Below are 23,568 nucleotides of genomic sequence, written 5' to 3' on the forward strand. Positions count from 1 at the left end.
ATGCCAAAGGCCATTGTTCCACCCACACAGGTTTGTCAGTTAACCATTTTAAAGGTAGGGCTGTTGTGTTCTGTTTATGTACAACCTGAAAGGTCTGTGACTGTTCTTGACAATACCTTTTAATATTTCTCTGAGAATCATTCTTTATTTTACGTTTTGTTTCTGAGACTGGAGGATGTTCATTTGTGTTTTCCATTGCTGTAACAAATCACATCCCCATAAATTCATTGCTATGATAGTCACATATGATTTTAATTTTCCTATTTGTCCTTCTGGCCCTATACACTCAAAACATCTTGCAGTTTGTTTTATCTGAGGTAAAATTCTAATCCCTAGAAGCTGAGTACTTACCTGGGTTAATCTGTACACCAAGATTTTGGTGAAATTATTGTTACATCTGCACCTGTGTCAACCAAAACCTCAATTTTAATGCCATTTATATGTATTTTTAGCTTTGGTCTCCAATCATTTATAGAAGTTTGTCAAAATACTTGCTTTTTGGTCTCTCTTGAACTTTTTGTTGTATCTATAGAAGTTGTTTTGTCTTTGGTCACATTTTGTCTTTGGTCACATCTTTAACAGCAAGTATTAAATCTTTTAATTGTTCTGTGGATGAACTTCTCCAATGCTGACAGAGAATGGTTGATCCAAATTTGACACTGGTGCCTGAAGGAGGCCCCTCAGGGTGTTTCTGATGGCAAAGGGTTATTTTGCCTGTTCCTTGTTGATCTGCATTTACTACTCCAATGCCGGCCTTTGCTACACCTTCTGCGAACTCCAGAAAGCTAGGGCCCTCTGTTTGGATTAATTGTAGGAAAAAAAACACTGCTGCTAGGAACATCTTGCCTATGATTCCTTTTCAAATGAACTTGTTTAACACAATCAAAACATCTGACATTTTTATTTTTCTTGAAATTTCTAGAAATTACTTCTCCTATCAAAGCAGCATCATAAGCATAAGATCCAATATCAGCTGTGTTTCTAATCCATTCATCTACTGGTGCCCATCTTGTCTTTAAAGGCCTAATCACCCTTTTGCATTCTGAATTGGCATTTTCAAAAGCCAAAGATTCATTTAATATTTGTCTAATTTCTGGATCTGATATCATTCTATTACAGCTGAAGTCAATCTTTGTAAAAATTCAGTGCATATTTCTTTTGGGCCTTGTATAACTTTAGTAAATGACTCAGTCTCTTTCCTGATTCTTCAACCCTGTACCAAGCATTCAAAGCTGCTATATGATAGAGCCCCAAGCCGTGATCATCAAATCTAGACTGTCTTTGCAAATCAGCATACTGACCTTCACTGAGAAACTGGTCTTGGGAAATTTCCATACCTCTAGCCCTAGCTTGTTGTTCTATGATCCTAGCTTCCTCTCTTCACCATGTCCTCCATTGTAACTTAGGGCCAGCTTCCAATATTGCTGTAGATAAATCTTTCCAGTCTTGTGGAATGATTCTGTTCCGAGTCGCCCATGAATTTAATGTCTGCTTCACATAGGGTGAATGCATACCATATGAAATGACTGCTTCTTTAAATTTCTTCAAATCTAAAACTTTTACAGGATTCCAGTCAACTTCTGCATAGCCTTGGGATGCCTATCATCTGGTGGCCATTCTTGTATGGTAACTGGATAAACTAAAATTGGTTTTCTAATAACCTTGGGCTACTCTTCTTCAATTTCATAATGCAATGATGTGATAGGTTCTAAATTCTGTCTGTGTCTGAATACTTTTCTTATTTTCATTAGTAGGTCTTTCTAAGGCTTGTATCATATCAAATTTTCATTATTTTCACTAGTAAGACTTTCTAAGGCTTGTATTTTATCAGTAGTCTTTCTAAAGTTTGCATCTTAGCACTAGTAAGTCTTTGTAAGGTTTGTATCTTATCAGTCAAATTTTCATATTTGTTACAGTTATCAAACCATTTTTAAGGATAAAATATGAATTACCAAACTGATAGTAATTAAAATTGGTATTATGTCAATCCCAGCTACGTGATTTATCCCATTTATTTTTTCCATTTGCAAGCCATCCTTAAGAACATTAAACAGGGTCCTAACTTCCTTCATTGTGATATTTCTGATTAGTAACATGGGAAAGTTTTTTTCCATTTTTTTCTAAACCTAATTCCCCTTTTAAGAGTTCCCAGGTATCCCACCAGATCTGACTTTTTAGTTTGTCCACACGAACTACAGTGGCGGCAGAGCTGTGTGGGGTAGGGGTGGCACTGTGTGTGTGGGGGGGGGCAGGCAGTTAGAATAGTGCGGTGGGTGCTGGGGTCACATGGGTCATGCCCCACGGGTCAGGCTGAAGGCACCCGAAACTGTTTTCGTGTGTGTGTGGTGGCAGAAGCAGGAGGAGCAGGTGTCAAGGAGGTCAAGCTGGTTGGTGGCCCAGGGAAGGGGTCCAGGGAGAACCCGGTGGTGGGAAGTGAAGGCATGAACTGGAGGTGGGTGGCTAACCTCAGAGGCATTGGGCAGGTGGGGCGGGCAGCAGCTGGAGGCTGCTGTAGAGAGACTGCAATGGAAAAACCCTGATTCACTCAGGTCTGTGGAGAGGGAGCAAAAGCTGGCTGCAGTAGCAGCAGAGAGAGGTGGCTGGTTCACCACCTTGGCATGGTGTAATAATGCCTGAATTAGACACCAGATGTAGCACTTACCTAAATTGTTCTAGTATTAACGAAAACTCAGGAGTCAGAAATAGAGATTAAAAACCTGATAAATCCAAAGAACAGCATAGGGTCTATGTGCTGACCCTTCTTTCCACGTTTTTCCCAATCCTCACTCACCAAAAATCCTCCTCAGCCGCTCCTCTCCCTTCCTGTCCCTCTCTATCTGACTTCTTGAGTCTTCCAGCATCTCTATGGCTAATCCCAGTCAGCCAATTGCTGACTCCATTCTTGATTCAAGGTGGCTTTATTGGCACAGCTGATTGCAATGTGAACAATTGTCCTGCAACAGACAGTAAAAGATTAACCTTGAACACTTCAAAGAGAGGTTTGGCTCTTTCTCTGTTCCTGGGAGATAACCTCTAAGCCTTCAGAATATGCTCTCTGATAAGCATGTACTTGCTTTGTTGGGTCATGTTAGATCATGCTAACAGTGTAATTGATGGTAGAGGCCTCAGCTTTTATCAGTTTGGCCTCTGGTGGGTAGCTTAGGCTGTCAGTCTTGTCTGTGTGACTAACCCTTTATACCATCGTTGGGCACTAAGGCTTAGGGAGCTTCCTAAATTGAAACTATATTTTATGGCTCCTGTCATGCTCTTTCTGGGAGAATCAGGTGTTGTCTATATAACTAAATAAGATCATGGCAGCTGGAAATTTGTGATTGGTATTCCCTCAGCCCCTACTCTATGCATCATGTCCCCTGTGGATCTTTATCTGTATCTTCTTCAGCTCTAATAAACTCTAACTAGGAGAAGAGAGCTCTACTCACTTCTGTGAGTGCTTCTAGCAGATCACTGAGCCTGGGGATAGTCTTGGGAGTATCTAAGCACATTCCCTTGGGGTTCTGGATTAAATGTCTTCTATTGAAGAGGCCCTCCCAGAGTTAAGCTCTCACATACATAACTGCAACTTTCCTTGTCTGCTCTCAGATCTCTAACAGCAGCTCAGAATTCTCTCCTGAGATCTCTGCACCAGAGCTACCACACTCCTTGTTTGTCTCCTGTATGTCTCATGGGATCCTCAAACTCTGCCAAACTGACAACTTGTCTGTGCCCCGAGGTTGCTCCCTCCTTTATTCCTTGTCTTCTATCCTCCAATCAGTTAAAAACCTGTTACTTCCCTGAGGGTATGAACTCTTTCAGCTCTGAAATCCAAGCATCCAGCAGAGAGACTCACAAATATCTGGCTTTCAGTATATTTTTGTAAAAAGAATAAAAGGGTTTACACACAAATAACTAGTCTTCCATGTAAGTAAATTTCACTTCATACTGACAAGAGCATAGCTATTTTTTGAATATACAAACAAGAATTTAAGTTTAAAATTTTAAAATAAAGGTGAGTCATTAATACATCTACTTTAAATATGGGAGAGATAAAATTAGTCACAAATGGAAATTAAATTGCAGTTTATTCATGGGAAAAGATGGTTGTGCCTATTACAGTTCACTGAAGAGTGTGGAGAGATCAACATAAAAAAGTACACTATTTTTCAAATAAGGTGAAGGAAAAGAGTACACAGAATGTCTGAGTACCTATAAGTTCCAATGTAGATGAATTTCTAAACAGTCTATTAAATAAGAAACACAGAGCCAAATACAGGGGTGAAAGCCGTAGAGATCAGAGAATAGTGAGAGTCACCAGCTAACCGTAGCTTCCCAAGAGAACCAGCTTCTTCCTGTCTGCCCTGTGCCTTTATTGCCTTGCTGTTCTGCCTTCTCATTGGCTCTTAGGCCAGCCATCTCACTTCCTCGGCACTGCCTATCTGTATAGACCTCCAGGTCTCTATGATTCGTACTGGGATTAAAGGCATGTGTCACCACGCTTGGCTGTGTCTTTGAACACACAGAGACTCTGCCTGCCATGTGATCAGATTAAGGGCGTGTGAGACCACCGTCTGACTTCTGTTTATGGCTGGCTATCTATGTCCTCTGACCTCCAGGCAAACTTTATTTATTAACATACAAATAAAATATCACCACATTCCAAGCTGTGACACCTCAGGATTCAATTCCATAGTTACCAGGCTATGAGAAGATCTTACCTGTTGACAAGGACTTTCCCTGCCCACTCATCAGGGGTCCTCTGTCCTACTTGCCTTAAAATCCCATCATTGACTTTTCGTGGGCCCTTTTCATTGTACTATAATCACTGGCTCTTAGACTCCTCTACCTCACCTGAATATATTTACTTCTACATGGTCTGGGCCCTGAGCACCATCCTGCTCATCTGGACCATGAACAAAAGGATTCACAAGCTTGGGTCACCATGGTTATTTACCCTATGATTTTGTTCAGACAGCCAACATGAAAAATAGGGCAAGAGAAGGGAAGTGGAGATAAAATCCACATCAGAGGTATGTGGTTCCTTCCATGGTACAAATAATATTTTCTGTCACATTTATCTTAATCAAAGTTTTTTATCTAAACAGAAGTAAAGCTACTTCAGTTAATTTAAGAAAAAGTAAAGATACATTGGAAGGAAATGGGGGTGTTACAGTTTTAATATGGTTTAATTGACACAGTTTGAAATTTGATTACCATGTGGTAGTGGTGTTGGGAGGCAAGGACTTTAAGAGGTGAAAAGTTCACCAAGGGTTTGGGTTAATTCTCACAGGTCTAGATTAATTACTCTTAGGAGTGGGTTGCTAAAAGGAGACTGCCTCTTGCCTTTTAGGCACCTCTCTGGAACTAAGTCTTTCTAAACAAATGCTTCATTTTTTTTTCTTTTTTCTTTTCCAGCAAAATAGTCTGTTCATTGGGAAAAACAAAATCACAGCCTTGGCCTTATTTCATCTTACTCCATATAGATTCTGGTGATTAATCTCTGTAAATATGACTTATCAAGTCATTCCCCATGGAAAACTTCAGGGACCACCTACTGCCTATAAAGTCTTAATTCCTTATTATAACATCCCAGATGCTTCAATTTAGAAGCTTGCAGCCTATCCAGACTATGTTCTACATGTGTCTAAGCAGTCCCACTTTCTACAAACATGGCCAGAGCTTTCCAAAAGTGTGTGCCAGTTTTCTTGCTAGAATGTTGGCCCTACCCCACCAGTCTCTCCAGTTAGATCATGTACCTCTGAAATTATGTGTTTCTGGTCACAGGACTAAACTGTATCTTTCTGCCTGATTGCAGCACAGCTGTTTTCTACAGTGGAATGAGAATGCATGTCTTCCAGGCCGACCCATTGTCATGGAATAGAGTGAAGGAACTAGGAAGCTATAAATTGAAGACAAAGACTGAAGCCACATCATGTGTAGAAGAACCTGCATCCTGACTGACTGTGTGGCACAGATAACACATCTATACCATGAAAGAAAGGGAAAGCTTTATTGGACTAAGTCTCTGAGAGCATGGCTCATTACAGTATTTAACCTTCTCCAACATTACAGTGTCCGAGACTGCTCCATTCTATGACGCTGTTAGAAAATGATCCCTCTGTCATCTGAACTTCCTCCCCTCGCACTGTTTGTGGTACTTACCATTTAGTTGTTTAGCCTTATGAGCTACAAGTTTGTGTGTTTTCTCTCCCTTTTTGGATTGTAAATTTTTGAGAGAACAGATGTGGAGGTTTCTTGCTGCATTTTATTCTTTGCGAGGTGGACTTCGAGGGTGGGTGTTGCTACCCACTCTGCACTCTAAATGGAATGTTGTCTAGAGAGCTAGGCTGGAAAGCACAAAGGAAACCTGAGAGGCTGCAGAAATGGCTCAGAGGTTAAGAGCTAAGGCTGCAGAGATGGCTCAGAGGTTAAGAGCCAATTCTGCTTTTGCTGAGGATGCAGGTTGAGTTCCCAGCACCCATGTCACAAATTCCTGAAATTCCAGCCCCAGGCGATTCAACATCCTCTTCTGGACTCTGTGGACACTTGTACCTACCCATAGAAATGATTTTTTCCTTTTCCAAATTAAAGGAGAAGAGAAACAACCCCCACCCCCCACACCTACACACACAAAATTAGAAATAAAGTTTTCTGGGGTTTTTTGTTTGTTTTTTGTAGAAGAGGATCTGAGTTCCTTCTCTTCTCTTTTGGGTCAAGGAGATCTCATCAAGAGTCAGACCCACCTGACTTTAAAAATCCCTAGTCACACTCTCTGAAATGCACCTCGAATATAAGTATTTCCAAGCCCAAAGTCATCTTAAATGCCAGACATTATAACCACTCTGCAAACTGTACCCAAATCAGTTTTAGTCCAAAATGTTCCCCAAACCCAAAATTGATGATTTATAAAGTTTTAGAGTATTTTAAATTCTGTATTTTCAAATATAATGGTTTACTCAACTTGTACATGTACCAGTGTGGAGGGCATGGCCTATGGGCTGTAAGGTGCTCAGTGATGATTAAGATGTCCACACAAGATTCATCTTTCATATGCTTGGTTTATTCACTCAAACATTCCTTGTAATATCATGCTAATATAAAAGTTAAATAGACATCTCACCAAGCAGGGAACAGTTGTTCCACTGGGGAATCTTCTCCAGTGAGGACGCTTTGGAAGCTTGCAGGTTTGACTCTCATCTGTCGTGAAGTCCTTCAGCTGTGGCAGGCTAGGAGGATGGCACTGATGGAGGTCCTTGAGAGCACAGGCCAGAGGCTATCACTGCAGGAGGGCCTGTGTGGGTCTAGTGACAGACAGTACCAGAAGTTCAATGGTCCCTGAGGCCAGGGCCACACAGTCTCCAGTCTTCTTGCCAATGGCTATCCACACAGAGGCTAGAGGAGTGGTGTCTCTGGAGCATGGCAGTGTGACCCTAGAGACAGACCATTTGCAATCTTCCACTTTTCTATTTCATTGAGCAGTAGTTTTGTGCTATCAGGACTCACAGTTTGGGGCTAGTTCTCCAGAATACCAACTAACCATCTTGGGTTTAGTTCATTAGCATGTTAAGGCCTGTCCTGGGCTTGGCTTGTAATTGAGCTGGCTGGTAGCCTGCCTGGAGCTTGTTTCTGTGGCTTAGCTCCTATTAGAGCTGCGTGGCAGCTAATTTATATTTCACATGCATCACATTATTCCAAGTCACACAAAATGCTAAGTTACACAAAAAGTTAAAAAAAAAAACAACAACTTAAATTCCTAATACCAGCCAATTGGAGGTGAACAAAGGTAGAGACACTTAGGAATCAGGACCATGGCGATTTGTTAGATGCCAGGACTGAGGCAGACTTCGGGAAACACTAACAAGATGGCAGTACCCTGGGCATCACAGACCAGTAGAAGGAAAGCAGAGAAAGTATGTGTTGGATGCTTTACCATTTGAGATATGGTGGCATACACAAGGGGAGAAGCTAAATAAGAACTAGATAAATGGGTTTGAACTCAGAGATAGCAAGGAGCAGAAGTGTAAGTCTGAAATATATTGATCGGAGTGTTGGCGGCATATTAAATCATACAGGGAAATTTGTGGAGTAAGATCAAAGGATGAGATCTTTAAAACTCTTAAAGATCATTCTGGGCAGGCAAGCCTGCCAAGCAGACTGGGTAAAACAGGCGAGTGGGGAAGCAGTAGGCGGGGGAAGAGGGCATTTTAAGGAGGAAGAAGAAATCTGGGGATGAGCTAGAATTGGGAAGCAAAATGTCTTCTGGTCTTGGTAAGGGCAGAAGACAGCAGGGATGACTAGCAAAGGCAGTTTCACTGAATGGGAGCCAAGTGAATGGAGTTGGAGACGGGTGGGGGTGGGGGTGGGGGTGGGGGTGGGGGAGACAGCATCTACTTCAGTGATGAAGGGCAGGAGGAGGCAGCATGACACAGAGCAGAGGAAAGCTTGGAGGTGACTTGATGCCGAGGATGCGGACTCCACTCCGAAGAGACAGATCAGAGACTGACGCTTTAAGGAGGGTCGAAAGGAGGGCGTCGGTGGTCATTGGAAGTTTGAGGTGTGTGGTTAGGCAGGGGAAAGTACAAAAGGTTTTCTCTTCCTTGAAGTACTGAGAATGGGAAGTGAGCGGGTGGCCTTCCCATCAGAAGGGAGGTGTGCCATCCAATGGAGTGTGGAAGCACGCTGCAGGGCTCTGCTCCAAAGAGGTGGTGCAGTCCTGAGGCTGCAGGGCCTAGGGAGGAAGAACTCACTTCCCGTTTCAAGAAGGAGAAAGTAGAGACACATCTTCAACAGTTCCTCCCAGACAGGAAGAAGTGTGGAGTCGGGGTTTTCTGCAGGGATTCCACACGCTTTCGGCGGAGCGCGCGGGCCAAGCCAGGCACAAGGTTCAGAACGCACGGAATCCCCGGGGAGCAGGAGCCAGGCCTCGCCTCCTCGGCCCCTTTGCATCCCAGCTGCGCTTTCTCCTCCCCAGCGAGGCCGGTCCGCCCCTGCGCCTCCTTCGCCGTGAGCGCCCAGTTCCGACGTCACCCCCACATGCACCAATAAGCTGAAGAGGAGCGTGTGAGTGACGGGAAGGGCAACCGATGGGCACACGGCGGGGGGCGGGACTGAGACTAGGCATTCGCGGGCGGTCGCGAGTGGGGAGCGGCGCGGCGGGGAGCGGGACGCGGCGGGGTGGGAGGGGGCCGGGAGGCCCCTCCCCTGGCGGCGGCGGGCTTGGGGAGCTGCCGGAGTTTAAGCACGCGGGAGGGAGATGCGACCGCCGCTTGGGCTCCTTGCAGGTAACGCGCCGAGTGGCCCGATGAGGGCCGAGCGCAGCTGCGGGGCGAGCGCATTTGGGCGCGGAGAAGGCGCGGGCTCCCAGGCTCTCTGCAGAGCCACCAGACCAGCGCGGCGGCCCGGGGCCCGGGGGCGGCGCCCGAGCCCTGCACCTCTATCAGAGGAGTTAGCTATGGGACCCGAGCTGCCACCGGCGGACGCGAGCCCCGGGCTGTGTGCGTCCTGGTAGAAGCCGCACCCCGGACAAAGAACGTGCGGTAAGGGGTGCGCGCCCCGGGCTCAGGCTCCCGCGCTGCCCTGCCACGGCCGAGGTCGCCGCGCCAGCCCCCTGCCTGCCAGTGTCTGACCCAGCAGCACAACAGCTTCATGACCCGGGAGTGCACTCGATGCAGCGGCCACCTGGCCGCGGGGTCCCCGTGCCTGGTCGCCAGCTGGCCAAGGCACGGGAGACGGCTGGACACAGCCGGGTAGCTTGGCTGCCTGCCCAGGGTTACGCGGCGAGCCACCCTGCAGCGCCTGGAGTGCCAGCTACTCCGCTCTCCGCTATGGAGCAAAGCCAGTACCACTGGCCTGGGAGCCTGGAGCCACCGAGCTGCCAGGAGTTGGGGAAACCGAGCAGGTGGTGCGGCTACTGCCTCACCTCCGGCGAATTCCACGGGGAGTCTGGGTTGTTGATGTTGTGACTGTGGGCTGTTTGTGTTTTCTTTCTTTCTTTCTTTTTTTTTTTTAACTGCACACAAAAGAAAGGAGTTAGAGGAAAGACCTAGCCACAGAATCATCCACACTTTGCTTTCTCCCTGGGAACAGATGGATGGGGAGAGTTCCTTGAGAAACAACTATAGTGATGATTGACTATATCAATCCCCTCAGTGTCCCCTGTACCTGCACCCCCAATAAGCTATGCACCCCTGGTGGAACTGGGTCAAAATCAGGCGGGCTGGCCCCGCCTAGGTGGGAAAATGACCATAAACTAGCAAAGTGGAAACTTTCTGAGGCAGGAACTCTTGAGTGTGAAACCTCCCACGGGCAGCCACTTGAGCATTCTTGAATTAAGGTGGGTCACAACAGGATGAACCTTACTCTGCCTTTGGCTCAGCACTACAGAGGATGGCTGGCCCCTTTGCCTTGGGCACTCTGTGTGTTTGCTCTCCCTGCGTTGTGCCAGAATGCTGGTCAGAAACCATCACATTGTTTAATTTCCAAAGGCAAGGTCATTCTCCATCTTGGAGGACAGCTGGCCCTGGTTGCATTGTCCTTAATGTAGAGGACAAGAGCCTCTCCATGCCTGTGGTAAATTCTTCTGTTAGGTGATGGCTGCTGGTTTTCCAGGGTGAATCATCTAGGTTGGAAACCACTGCTTTATTGCAGCCTGGGCTGCTGTTTCCAAAGTTATTAGGGGCTCATGGTTAACAGTTCATGCAATTTAGCCTTTGGGGAGACGCTGTTTGAAGCCTTTTTGACCTTTTGATTGACAGATGAATTTGTTTTAATGTCCTGAAAAACAATGTTTATTAATATTAGGAGTCTGTGAATTAGGGATAAAGACTACTGGTTTGTTCCACATTGAACCAATTCAGACAGGAGTTCAGTAGCCACCAGAACACTCACCTTGTCAGTGTGACTGTCTCTTTGCAGACAACTCATAGTAGGTTCTGTGTAGATGGGTCACTGCTGAGTGACTGAATGCTGTAGCTGAGGAGCCAGAGCTCCCAGGCAGGGCATTACCTGGAGAAGACCAGTAAGATATGTTGCTTAGTCAAAACCAGAAAGTCCTTTTCTATACTGTGACATGGATATAAAGGTCTCCTCTGCCTCCTCATGGGGGCATGGTTTCACTTACCCTTGTACCAAGCCTTATTGTAGAACAAGGGTCACTTCCTGATGGAGGATGGATCAGTTGGGATCAGGGTCATTGTGTGGTATAGAGTTTGTAGAGGACACAAAGATGGCAGGGAAGCCACAGGCTGAAGAAGGGTTCTTCTTTCTTTGGGAACATCCTGTCACCTGATGAGTTCTGCTGGTTGTTAAGATGGCACCATAAGCATTAAGACGGGATCAGGAACGACGAACTGATGAAAACAATGTGGAAATGGAGACTAACTGCGTGTATGACCCCACTCCGTCCTTCCCACCGCCCAAAGAACACAGTGGTACCTTATTCTACTGAAGAAACTGATCTTTAGGAAAACAGTATAGCTCAGGGAAATGCAGCCACCAGTTCATGTTCATCTATCTCCAGAACCTTTGCTATGGACTGCTGCTGTGGATTCTGAGAACCTCGCATGGGTTTCTAATGGATTGTAACATTTTCTGATAAAAGGCATATTCTGGACTGTTCTGCTATGTATGTGAACACGTCTATTAAACAAATGGGAGAATTTGAATATTTTCTCTGCAGAGAGCAGCAAAAGCATTGGATTAAGGGGGAGTCCCCTGAGAGCGTAGAGCAGAAATGTTTCCATGAAATGGCAAGAGCCAATGAGGACTGAGAATTAGGGTAGAGGACAGAATGCCTGCACAGTGGGTCCTATGCTTTTGGTCCCCCAGGGGAAGAAAAGATTATTTGACATTAATTCATCCATTCACTTGACTTCCCAAAAGTGAGGGGCTGGCACCCCAAATGTCAAGGTCCATGGTCCACCCTACATGTATGTGGGCTTGAATGATGATTGGCTTGGGCTATGAATAGGAATAGCCAGGAAAAGCATAACAGCTAATTTAGGAACAGATTATTTCATCAACTGATTTAAATCAGTAATATAAGACTATTTGAACTTCATAACAAACTGTAATTTCATATTCAAATGTTTAGAGCTCAACCCCGAGAACATCAGAGCCAGTTATATGACCTTTTGTGGCTTCCACGTAGTCTGTTATACCTTTAAAATTGGTATAAACCATCTGTTTTCCTGCACATTGATTTTCTAAATTAAATAACACATTTATTCCTTCCATTCTTAAAGTCACAGTGCCTTCCTAAGTACCCAGTCTTGTTTTAATTTTGAAGTAGCAGGAGCAATTTCTTTAGCTAGAATGTAAACAGCAATCAAAGTATTCAAGGTGACCTGGCTGCAATTAGGATTTAAACCGTGGTTTACCTTCTCAGTGGAAAGAAAAGAAAGCTAGAGAGTAGGTGGGCTCTTTCCCCAACGCTGGCTAAGAGCAAGTCTTACATCAGGCAGTGATGCTCAGGGAACAAGCAGAGGAAAAGCTGCAGGCTTCTGTGTCTGAATTGTAAAGGGGACCCTGCCTCTGGGAAGGATCAGTGCTGCCCATCAGTCTCTACCTTTATTTAGACAAAACACTTAAAAAAAAAAATGTGGCCTGAGATTCGTATTTGGTTGGCTTCTTGTTGATCTCGGTATTTACTTGGAGATCTGAAACCAAACAGACCCAAGTTGCATCCCAGCCCAGAGGGCTGGAATTTTCTTCCATTGGCTCGAAATCAGAATGAAGGCTGTTCTCTTAGTAGGGAAGACCAGAACGTTTACACCAAAAAGCCAGTACTAAAGGAGATTTTGGGAAGACTTTCAAACTCACAGAAAGTATAATGATAGCTGGCCTTCTCCACACGTCCATTAAAAACCCCAGAGGCTCAATTCAGAAAATGTCTCTATCACATTGGCCTGTAGGCAAGCCTGTGGGGGCATTTTTTTGATTAATAATTGATATTAGCGGGCCCAGACTACTAGGCAGTGCTACCCCTGGGCAGATGAGCCTGGGCTGAGTAAGAAAGCAGGCTGAGCAATCCAGTAAGCAGCATTCCTTTATGGCCTCTACAACCAGGTTCCTGCTTTGAGTTCCTTCTACAACTTCCTTTAGTGATGGGCCTATAAGCCAAATAACACCTGCCCCTACCCCCCAAAAAAATCCAGTGACAACTCTAAGGTAGGCAGTCTCATTTCCATTTAATAGTGAGGAAGTAGTTCAGAGAGTTTAACTAACTCTCCAAACTTATACAAGATTGGAATTGAGCATCCTGGCCAGAAGGAAACACTTGTGGAGGGTGTGGTGGAAATGAGAACAGGTAACTGATTTGCAGATAGTTTTGTTTGAGTCTTGGAATTGGCCCAGGCTGTTAAGCAACTCTCACAGCTAGAAAGGTCTTACATTTTGTCTTGATCTACAGGAAATACATAGAGAATCATACAAGGTCACACAGCTATTAAATAGCAAGACTTCACTGAAATAAGTATGTATTCCTAAGTTGACTCTTCCCAATACTGGGAGTCAGATCTCTGTGCAGAATTGGGACAGGTTAGTAATTTCTGGAACCTTTCAAAAAAAAAAAAAAAAACAGTTACTCTGTATCTATGTAAACCCCAGTTCAATCAATCATTGCCATGTGCCCTCACCTCATGAGTCCCCTCTCTAAGATTTTCAACTGACTATGTCCTTGAGTTCTACACACAGACTGTAACCTCTGTCAGCATCGGGGTCACAGTCATATTTCATAAGTGCACTCTAACTCCCCACCCCTTGGTGTGTCAACAATGAATAGTTACTGATTTCCCTGAATTGATGAAATTGATTGTTACTTTTTAAAAAGCCTTGTAAGCTGGCTCTGAGAATTAAAAATGACTTGTTTTATGGGGCTAGTAAGTACAGGATTCTATTAAGTCAGAATTTCTAAAAGGAAACATCAGAAACCCAAGAACTTCGAATTTCATAGGTCATGGTACTGTTGGGAAATCTGCTTGAGTCCCAGGTCACTTTCCTACCCACTGAAGTTTGAAAACCACAACTTAATATGTCTTAACAATCATATTCTATACAATCACAGCATACCTACTGATCTAGCTCTTGCTTAAGGTAAAGATGTCCACTGCAGAAGTATGCTTAAGAGTATTTACATGATGTTATTTCCCTTGCAGATTTCCTAGCATGATGCTGGAGCAGGAGGCTGGCAGCCTGCGGTTTTCAAGATGGCAGAGCTGGATGCTGACTTGGATCACATCATCCCATCTTCTGTCCTTCCCCCTTTCTGGGCTAAGTTAGTAGTAGGATTTGTTTCCCTCGTGTGTTTTGCCAGGAGCTATGATGGAGATTTTGTCTTTGATGACTCCGAAGCTATTGTTAACAATAAGGTTTGTGTCTTAATCCTCTAGGAAACTTAAGCATGCCAGTTTGCTTTTGTCTTAGTAATCATCCAAGTTGGTGTCAATTCTCTGTTAAAATTGGGTTGACTCTTGGTCTGGGTCTCACTTAAGCTATAGATTTCCCCCTAAATTTATTGCCTCCGATCTGCAGCACCTGCCTGTGCCCAGGAGACTCCATTCATACATGTATCAGAGGGGCCATTCTGCTAAGATTACAAGACCAGGGGTGTTGCAGAGCAAAGCAGATTGAGTACTTCAGGTTTTATGAAACTTTGCAGAACTGTGAGAGGAAAGGAAGAGACTCCTCAATTTGTTCTAGTGACGGATGGATCTAATCACCTGTTGAAAGGTGTGTGATCGATAGTGGGCAGCAGCTGGCTGTGACTCTCCTCCACTGTGTGAGGGCCGGGTGCTGGCAGCTGTTGGAAAAAAGCAGTGTGCTGCCCAGGGATCAGTGTTCCCACTCATTTCATGTTTGGAGACTCAAGTTTGCTGACCTTGCAAAATCCTGATCCATCTTGTTCACCAGTTACAGCTTTGTAAGGCTGGGAAAATAGTCGTCTTTTTATTGCAAAATGGGAAGGAAAAGATTCAAACGGGCCAAAAGACAATGAGCGTGAGAAACTTGGAGGCAGGCGAACCGGTGCTCCAAAGTGGCGTGAGGTAGAGACTTTGTGATAGTCTTACTCAGCACACAGCTTGTGTTGCTTACCCTTGGCCAGAACTTGAAGAAATGCACCTGCCTGTCTCTCTGGGGCATGTCATGGAAGGAGCTTTTGCAGCACAACTGTTGCATGCTGGTAAGAAATGAAGGCCATTAAGATAGCATCTGCCACCAAGCCTAATGACCTGAGTTCAATCCCCAGGACCCACATTGTGAAAGGAGAGAACAGAGTCCTGCAAGTTGTCCTCTAACCACACACACACACACACACACACACACACACACCATGGTATGTCTTTTTTCGTGTGTGTGTGTGTGTGTGTGTGTGTGTGTGTGTGTACAGACACAAGTTAACAAAGGCTATAAAATATATACATTTATATAAAGCATATATATGTATGTGTGTATGTGTGTGTGTATATATATACACATATTTTATATATATATATATATATTTTTTTTTTTTTAAATCATAGCTGTCACCAAATGAAGAAGAGGCCTTTTTACATAGAAAATATCGAAGAAGACACATGGCAAGACTGTATGTTAAGAAGTTGTAGAAAGCCATGATTGACTTGCAGGTGTTTTGTTTGTAGCATAATATTTTGTTTTGTTTTGTTTTGTTTTTTGTTTATTCGAGACAGGGTTTCTCTGTGTAGCTTTGCACCTTTCCTGGAACTCGCTTTGGAGACCAGGCTGGCCTCGAACTCACAGAGATCCGCCTGCCTCTGCCTCCCGAGTGCTGGGATTAAAGGCGTGCGCCACTACCGCCCGGCTGTAGCATAATATTTTAGGGGTTTTTTTTGGTTTTGTTTTTTCAGGGTCTCATTATATTGCTCTGGCTGGCCTGGAACTTGCTATGTAGGCCAGACTGGCTGCAAACTCAGAGAGCCACCTGCCTCTGCCTCCTGAGTGCTAGGGTTAAAGGTACACACCACCATGTCTGGGTCTGTCAATGTTCACTTTTAACTCACATTTTGTACTTGTAATTTCCCTCCCTTGAGTTCACCTGCCACCTGTGAAAGGTGACGCCTTAAAAGAAGTGAGTAGCTCTGAACAACTGTGCCACATCAAAGACTTGCTAGCCACAGAATAACAAGGATTCCAACAAGGATTCACCTTTTTAAGTTGTTATTTATTGTGGTGACTTTCTTCACTCCTCTACTTGGGTATGTGAAGGGTTAGTTCAGAACCTGTGTTGGAAAATTCCACTGAGCTGGGAAGGTGGAAACCTGGGCTCTGGTGTGTGGAGTGCTCTGATGATTACTGTAGTTCTTCCCTGTGTGAGGGGAAGTGGACAGGCGTCTTGTGCCTCTGCTCAGCGTGGTTTGAGCAGTATTTTCTGTAATGTCACCTCGTGCCCCTCGCATTAACTTGCCAGCCCCCCTAATCTCCTTCCCTGTGGAGTGCACACCTCCACTCCTGAAGCCATGTCTTCGTGATGTAAACAGGTGGTTGCTGGGGGAGGGGTGGATTCTGTTTGCTAGATGCTTCCTTGTGCTGAGTTGACATTTTTGCTCCTCAAGACGATCTCCGAAGCAGTGCTGTTAGAGGAATTTCAGATACAATCTAGTGTTCCCATAAATCATTAGGAAAGAAAATTGACCTTTCTCTCGCACACTCCGCTTCGTGTAGGCTGTGCCTAATTAAATATTTAGAGCTTCTTTGGTGTTCATTTCTGTTCGGAAGGAGGGTAAGACGCTGCTGTCACCCTCACAACTGAACAAGCACTTCTGTGGCAAACACAGGGACTTGGGCTCCCACTTCTGTCGCTGAGTTAGCAGATGGATCCTGTAATCTTTGCAAAACATCCAACTGGCTCATTGGATGGAGGATCTAAATTTTTAAGGCCACTTAAGCTGGTAGAAGTGAAAATCACAGTGAGAATCAAGTGATCGACTTTGCATCTGTTCCTCCTCTTGAAGCTTTTCCTTTGAGTCGGCAAGCACTTCATTCAGTAGCAAGTACTAAAGTCCATATTGTAACGTGGATATTTATTCTTTGAGGCCATCTGTCATTTAACCATCTCTTCTGTCTGGGAAAAATTATTTTAAAGTGTGTGTGTTGGGGGGGGGTGCCGCACACCACATGTATGCAGGTTCCTGAGGTGGCAGAAGAGGCCATTGAATCCCCTGGAGCTGGAGGTGCAGGTGGTTGTGAGCCTAAAGTGGATGCTGAGAACCAAACTCAGGTCCTCTGGGAGAGCAATATTCATTCTTAGCCACTTAGCCATTTCTTCTGAGTTTGAGCATCCTTCTGTGCTCAAAAGACCATTTCTTAGAAAGCTGGTAATGATGCAGTTTTTCCTACTAGGTACATATACCTGCTGGAGTTAAGGACTCATCATGTGAAGATATAGAGCATGAGTAAGAAGGAGTCGTGAACCACCCAACATGGGTGCTGTGGACTGAACTCAGGTCCTCTGAAAGAGCAGAACATGCTTTTAACTGCTGAGCCATCTCTCTAGCCCCCTCTTTTAATTTTTATAGCATTTAGTTTCATATTTTAAATGTAAGAAAAATGCATTTAGGCATGTTTGGTATACTATAAGGTTAAATTATCTTAGCAGAAAGATAGAGTTTTGTTTAATATTTGTAGCAGGAATCTTAAAAGTTCTTATTAATGAAATCAAACCTGGTGCTAGTTGTTGGAGTGAATGCTGGAAGATCAGAGAAGCAGAACAAGCCACAGCTACCTCACCTTGCCAGTTCCTCAGCTGATCCTGTTTCCTCAGACTGGAGGCCTCTGAGTCCTCATCCAGAATGGGTCTCAGCTGAACTGTAGCTCAAAAGCCTAAAATTTTAACCAGCCAAATGCCAAAAGCTTCTAGTTTCTGGTCCTCACACCTTATATATCTTTCTGCTTTCTGCCATTACTCCCTGGGATTAAAGGCTCACTTCTTGGGATTAAAGGTGTGATGAGTCACCATGCTTGGCTGTATCCTTGAACACATGGATTTCTGCCTCTGGAATGCTAGGATTAAAGGCGTGTGCTACCACTGCCTAACCTCTATGTTTAATATTGTGGCTGTTTTGTCTCTGACCCCAGATAAGTTTATTAGGGTGCACAATATTTTGGGGAACACAATACCATCACAAATATTTAGTAATTTTATATTTTAAAATTGTATGGAAGGTTTTTTCCCCTGGTTTCACAATCTGCTTAACTCATGACCAAAAGTGGAAATTTTAAGAATTGTATTTGCTCATACTTGTTTAAACTGGATGTTTTTCTAATACTTCACCTTATTTCATTGGCTGCGAAAGGATAATAGTGACCTTATGTGGCTGAGTGGTCTGTTCTGTCAGCATGGTTTAAAAACCTTCTCTGTACTTCAGCCCAGGCCTTGTGGAGCTCCAGTCTAGTGACAGAGTAACTAGAGTAACTCGTAGCTAGTGTGCCAGGTGCTATGGGGACAGATATGAGATGCCCTGGAATCTACAGAAATGGCTTGAGATCTACTTGGGATGTCAGAGGGCTGAAGATGACTGCCTAGGGCAGACTCACCTGTGCAAAGCCTCTGGGGAGGGAAGTCATGGAGTCAGACAGATGGGTGCGGAGGCCATGCTGTGGCAGCTGTAAGAGGACATCAGCTTTGACCCAGGAAGGTAAGAAGCTATTAAAAGGATTGTAATTAGCTAGATAATGTGCATTTAGAAGTACTATGTGTAGAAAATATGAAGATAAGGTGGCCCTTTGAAGAAGCTTGCCCATATCCTGGAGAAGAGATGATGGGGGGACTGGGCCTAGGGCTAGTAGGAAGGACCAAGTGAGCAGAATTGATAGCTTGGGGGAGTTTTCAAGGCTTTGGTGCAAGACTAGAGGAGGCTCATGACTCCTTGTCCAGAATGTCCCATTGTGTTCTTGCAGGACCTCCAATCAGACACACCCCTGGGGGACCTGTGGCATCATGACTTCTGGGGCAGTAGACTGAGCAGCAATACCAGCCACAAGTCCTACCGGCCACTTACTGTCCTGACTTTCAGGTAAGGTGTAACAGTGGGAACAGAAGCATCATTTGAGGTTTCTACGTGACATTGTATGTGTGTATGTGGGCGGGGGAGGCGTGGTCCAGTCATTAGTTCTTAGGTGGAGTACATATGTATTATAAGGTGTTTGTGCTTATTTCAGGTCTTAGGAGGTATGCCACAGGGACGATGTGCCTGAGGAACACATATCAGCTGCACAAACTAAAACTGGAATTATGCAGAGATTAGCCTGGCCTCTGTGCAAGGATGATGCTCAGACCAGCAAAGCATCTGTCTCTCTGGTTCTCAGAGAGCTTACCCTTTACCGTTTGGTTACCAAAGCACCAGGGGAACAATGGATATGTATCAAAGCAACACAGGCATCCAATAAAATTGTGGTTTGTTTTTTTTTTCATGACAAAATGAAGCTCTGAATCGTCCTACCATTACCAACTCAATATGTAAAGTGAAAATGAAGTTTAAAGATGACTTCTGGTCCCTGTTAACCAGTTACTAGTCACATGACAGTTCTTATATCTGATCCTGGGATGCATTTAAATTCTTGTATATAGATCTTGCAGAGAAACATTTAAAAACAGTTAGAACCACCAGCAATTGAGAAGTAGTCAAAAGAAAGACTCCCACTAGCAGTAGGAAGATATCCTGTGGAAGAAGGCTGGGGATACACATTGTTAAAGCACTTTTTTGCGCAGATGTGTAGGTTATGTGGCTAGCTTAAATCTAGGCGCCTGTGGGGTAGCCTGGAGGGATTTGTGGTTTATCTTGTCCTTGGAAAATAGTCTCTTGGGGAAACTTAAAAAAATAAAAATAAAAAGGTCTAGCTTTCCTTTTGATTTTCCTTTCCCTGTGTTTTCAGTGCCTTCCCCTGTGACATGGCCATTTCTCCTACTCTCCTCTATGGCTAATTGTGTTCACAGTTTCTTCAGGCTTCTTAGCTGGACAGGGTTATTACCTTGGTGCTGTTTTCATGAAGGAGGCACTACGCTCTTTCAACAGCTGCCATTCTGTTGTGTGTGCTTCTGCATCCACTGTGAACAACCAACGTTTGTTGCAGGATCAACTACTATCTGTCAGGAGGCTTCTACCCCGTGGGTTTCCATGTGGTCAACATCCTCCTGCATGGTGGCATCTCCATCCTCATGCTAGACGTCTTCTCGGTACTGTTCGGTGGCCTACAGTACACCAGTAAAGGCCGGAGGGTACACCTTGCCCCCAGAGCGTCCTTGCTGGCGACACTGCTATTTGCTGTCCATCCTGTGCACACTGAGTGTGTAAGTATCACCCACGTGTGACAGTCTGCATGTGTATAAGAAGTAAGACATCTGTGTGCTGTCTGGTTTTCTGAAATGGGCTCTGCATGTGTTCCTCTTGGTTACAGAGTACACATCATACTGTCTTCAGGAAATGCTTTCCTGTGAGATGTTTGAAACAGTGAGTTCTAGGTCAGAGACATCTCTTTATGGACAAGTAACAGCTACCATACTGAGAGACTTTCTCCTCAGAGTGCCGTGATCTTGGGTGGCACTGTCTTTAGCCTGTGTGATAACATAAACTTCAAGGGCATGAGTGATGATGTTGCCTGACTTTGCAGCCTGAAGGCCAGCAGTTAAGAACCCTTCCTCAGTGCAGAGACTGGGTGGGGCAGTTTTCATTTATTTTATTTATTTTTGAAGGTTGATAGGGTGTAGATGTAACCCACCTTCTTATTAAATAAGAAACACAGAACCAATACAAAGAAGAAAGCCAAGAGGTCAGAGCTAAGAGCTAAAACCTTACCCTTCCTCCTGCGGTGGTCCTACCTCTCCGAACCAGAGCTACCCCTGTGTTAAAGTCTTTATATAGAGTTCCTGTCCTGCCTTCTCATTGGTTGTAAACCCAACCACATGACGGCCTCCTCACGGCCTGTCTGTATAGGCCTCCAGGTTTTCCATGATTGGTATTGAGATTAAAGGCATGTGTATCCAATACTGGCTGTATCCCTGAACACACAGAGACTTACCTAGCTCTGCCTACCAAGTATTGGGATTACAAGCATACGCCACCACTGCCCTGCTTTCCTATGGCTTGCTAATAGCTCTGACCCCCAGGCAACTTTATTTATTAACATACAAATAACATTTTAATACAAATAAAATATCACCATAGATAGGGTCTTACTATGTAGGCTTTGGCTGGCTTGGAACTCCCTAGGTACACCCTACTGGACTCTAAATCACAGAGATCCACCTGCTTCTGCCTCCAGTGCTGGGATTAAAAGTATGCATTAGCATGCCTGGCCTGGGACAGTTTTTCTGTGGTAGCTAGATGTATGATTTACAAAATAACTTTCTTAATATAATCGGCATAAAAGCACTATAACATCAGATGATCTGGTACAACTTTACAGGTAGTAAGTATCCCAAGAGGCTAAGAAAGTGAGTGTAGGGTATACAGAAATTCTGAGGTTCCCGTACTGGCACAGAGGAACTGCTCTTGAAGTCTCTCTGCCTTCCTCCTCCTCCTCCCTCCCTGGGTATCTTCCCCTTGGCCAGGTGATGAACAGCAGTGACAGGAGCCTAGCCTGCTACCCTGTAGCCTTGTCTCTGTGCCTAGGACATGAAGAGTACACTTTAGACATAGACTGCTGAGATTTAACTGGACATGTTTGAGGTTGCCAGCAAACCCCCTCATGCACACCTGAGCACTTGGAAGATGTAAAGTGGCATGTTGCTGAAGTGAGATTGGATGTAGTCATTCTGGTAGAATGCTACATATGCTGTTTGTCTCATAGTGGACTTTAACTTCTAACAGACATTAAAATGCCTACATTTAACTGATTATTCTGTTGAGGGTCTTAAAGTCAGTTCTAAAATGTTAAGCAGAATTCTTGTTTTTGGCATCTGATTTCTCATAATGTCTGTTTCTTTGGTTTTGAGATTACCATGGAATTTTTATTGTGGTCTTCTGTATCTTTTGTGAAAGACTATGGCCGATGCTGCAGGAGTCCACTTTAAACCTCTATCTCTTATCTGTGCACAACCATGACCAAGTCAGAATTGGCTGCAGCGTCACTGCATCTCAGATGCCGTGTATGCATCTGACACAGGCTTTATGGAAAAACCCTGATTGTGTATTTGCTTCTTGTATAATTGGACATAATCATAAAACCAAAATAAAATTGAGTAATTAACCAAAGGTTTTCCAAAATTCTGATTTTTAAGTATTGAAAAATTGATTTATGAAAAGTTTCAAGGCCTGGGTATGCTTACACATGTTTGTGCATACACAAGACACACACACACACACACACTTTGTAGATAAATGCAGTTATTTGCTATTCTTAAAAGGCCATATTTCATATCTTTGGAAGGAATTGGGGGGAGTGGAGAGGAAGCTCAGCTAGAGAAGTACTGTGCTTGCTGTGCAGTGTGGGAACCCGAGTTTGATCTCCAGCACCCACATAGAATTCCTGGCGTAGGGGTGTGCGTCTGTAGTCCCAGGAAACTGCTCTTGAAGTCTCTCTACCTCCTCCTCCTCCTCCTTACGTGCAGGGTGGGGGAGGGGGGGGAAGGTTGATTGATTTTGATTTATATCATCTGAGTAACAAATCGATTTGGTTGTAATGATATGGGGAAGGAGAAAGAGATTGTACTTAGGACCAGCCAGCCTAGCCTCTTTATCTAGTTATGGGGCCATGAGAGACCCTGTCTCAACCAAGGTGACCCGCCACTGGGGAGTGATACCCAAGGTTGACATCTGGCTTCTACATGCACAACCAAACGTGCATGAGCACATGTGTACACACACAGGTGCAGGAGTGCGCACGCATACACACACACACACAGGTGCAGGAGCACGCATGCATATACGCACACACACACATACACACACACACAGGTGCAGGAGCATGCATGCATATACACACACATACACACACACACAGGTGCAGGAGTGCGCACACGTACACACACACACAGGTGCGTGAGCACGCATGCATACACACACACAGGTGCATGAGCACGCATGCATATACACACATGTACACACACACACACACACACACACACACACACACACACACACACATACAGGTGGTAGCTACCTGTGGGGAGAAAGGAATATTTGAAAATTCTCTTCATCTCTCAGCCAATCCATGACAGCCATTTAAACTTGAATTTTGGAAAATAAGGGATAATTAAAAATTAGCATTCACAGACAGATACTTTGCATGTTTACCTTTCATTATTTTGACACATTATCCAATTTCCTCTTATCAGCTTTTCCCTGTTATCTCCCACTCTACATTTTTTTTTATGCCCGCTTTAAAACATGTGCAAAGAGCAAGACACCTGGAGCTTATCTTCAGGTGGCAGAGGAATGCCTCACAGGTGTCCTACCAGGATGGGAGAGACAGCTGGGTCTCTGCTGTGATGTGGCTATGACAGTCCCACCCTGTGTGGCTCCCTGTGGCAGGAGGACAGGGCAGATTGGAGTAAATGTGTGTCTGTATCTGTGTGTTAGGAGGATAGAGTAGCAGCAGGAGCCCTACCAGGTTTTAATGACA

At 44.5% G+C, this 23,568-nt stretch overlaps 1 protein-coding gene across 4 annotated transcripts in view; it reads left to right on the forward strand.

The window, feature by feature from the left end:
- Positions 1-9,143: 9,143 nt before the first annotated feature.
- Tmtc4 (transmembrane O-mannosyltransferase targeting cadherins 4) overlaps positions 9,144-23,568 on the forward strand; it is a 64,261-nt gene continuing 49,836 nt past the window's right edge. For 3 of the 4 annotated variants that reach the window (XM_052732377.1, XM_052732378.1, XM_052732379.1), the window contains exons 1-4: positions 9,144-9,275; positions 14,148-14,360; positions 18,907-19,022; positions 20,080-20,296. In XM_052732377.1, coding sequence (XP_052588337.1) covers positions 14,199-14,360; positions 18,907-19,022; positions 20,080-20,296 — 495 coding nt within the window. In that variant the 5' untranslated portion in view covers positions 9,144-9,275; positions 14,148-14,198. Of the gene's footprint in view, positions 9,276-14,147; positions 14,361-15,512; positions 18,645-18,906; positions 19,023-20,079; positions 20,297-23,568 lie in introns of those variants that run through there. The other variant, XM_052732380.1, reaches the window with a different exon arrangement.

This window comes from Peromyscus californicus, unplaced genomic scaffold (assembly GCF_007827085.1).
Source record: "Peromyscus californicus insignis strain IS unplaced genomic scaffold, ASM782708v3 Scaffold_12__1_contigs__length_115047231, whole genome shotgun sequence".
Taxonomy (NCBI): Eukaryota; Metazoa; Chordata; class Mammalia; order Rodentia; family Cricetidae; genus Peromyscus; species Peromyscus californicus.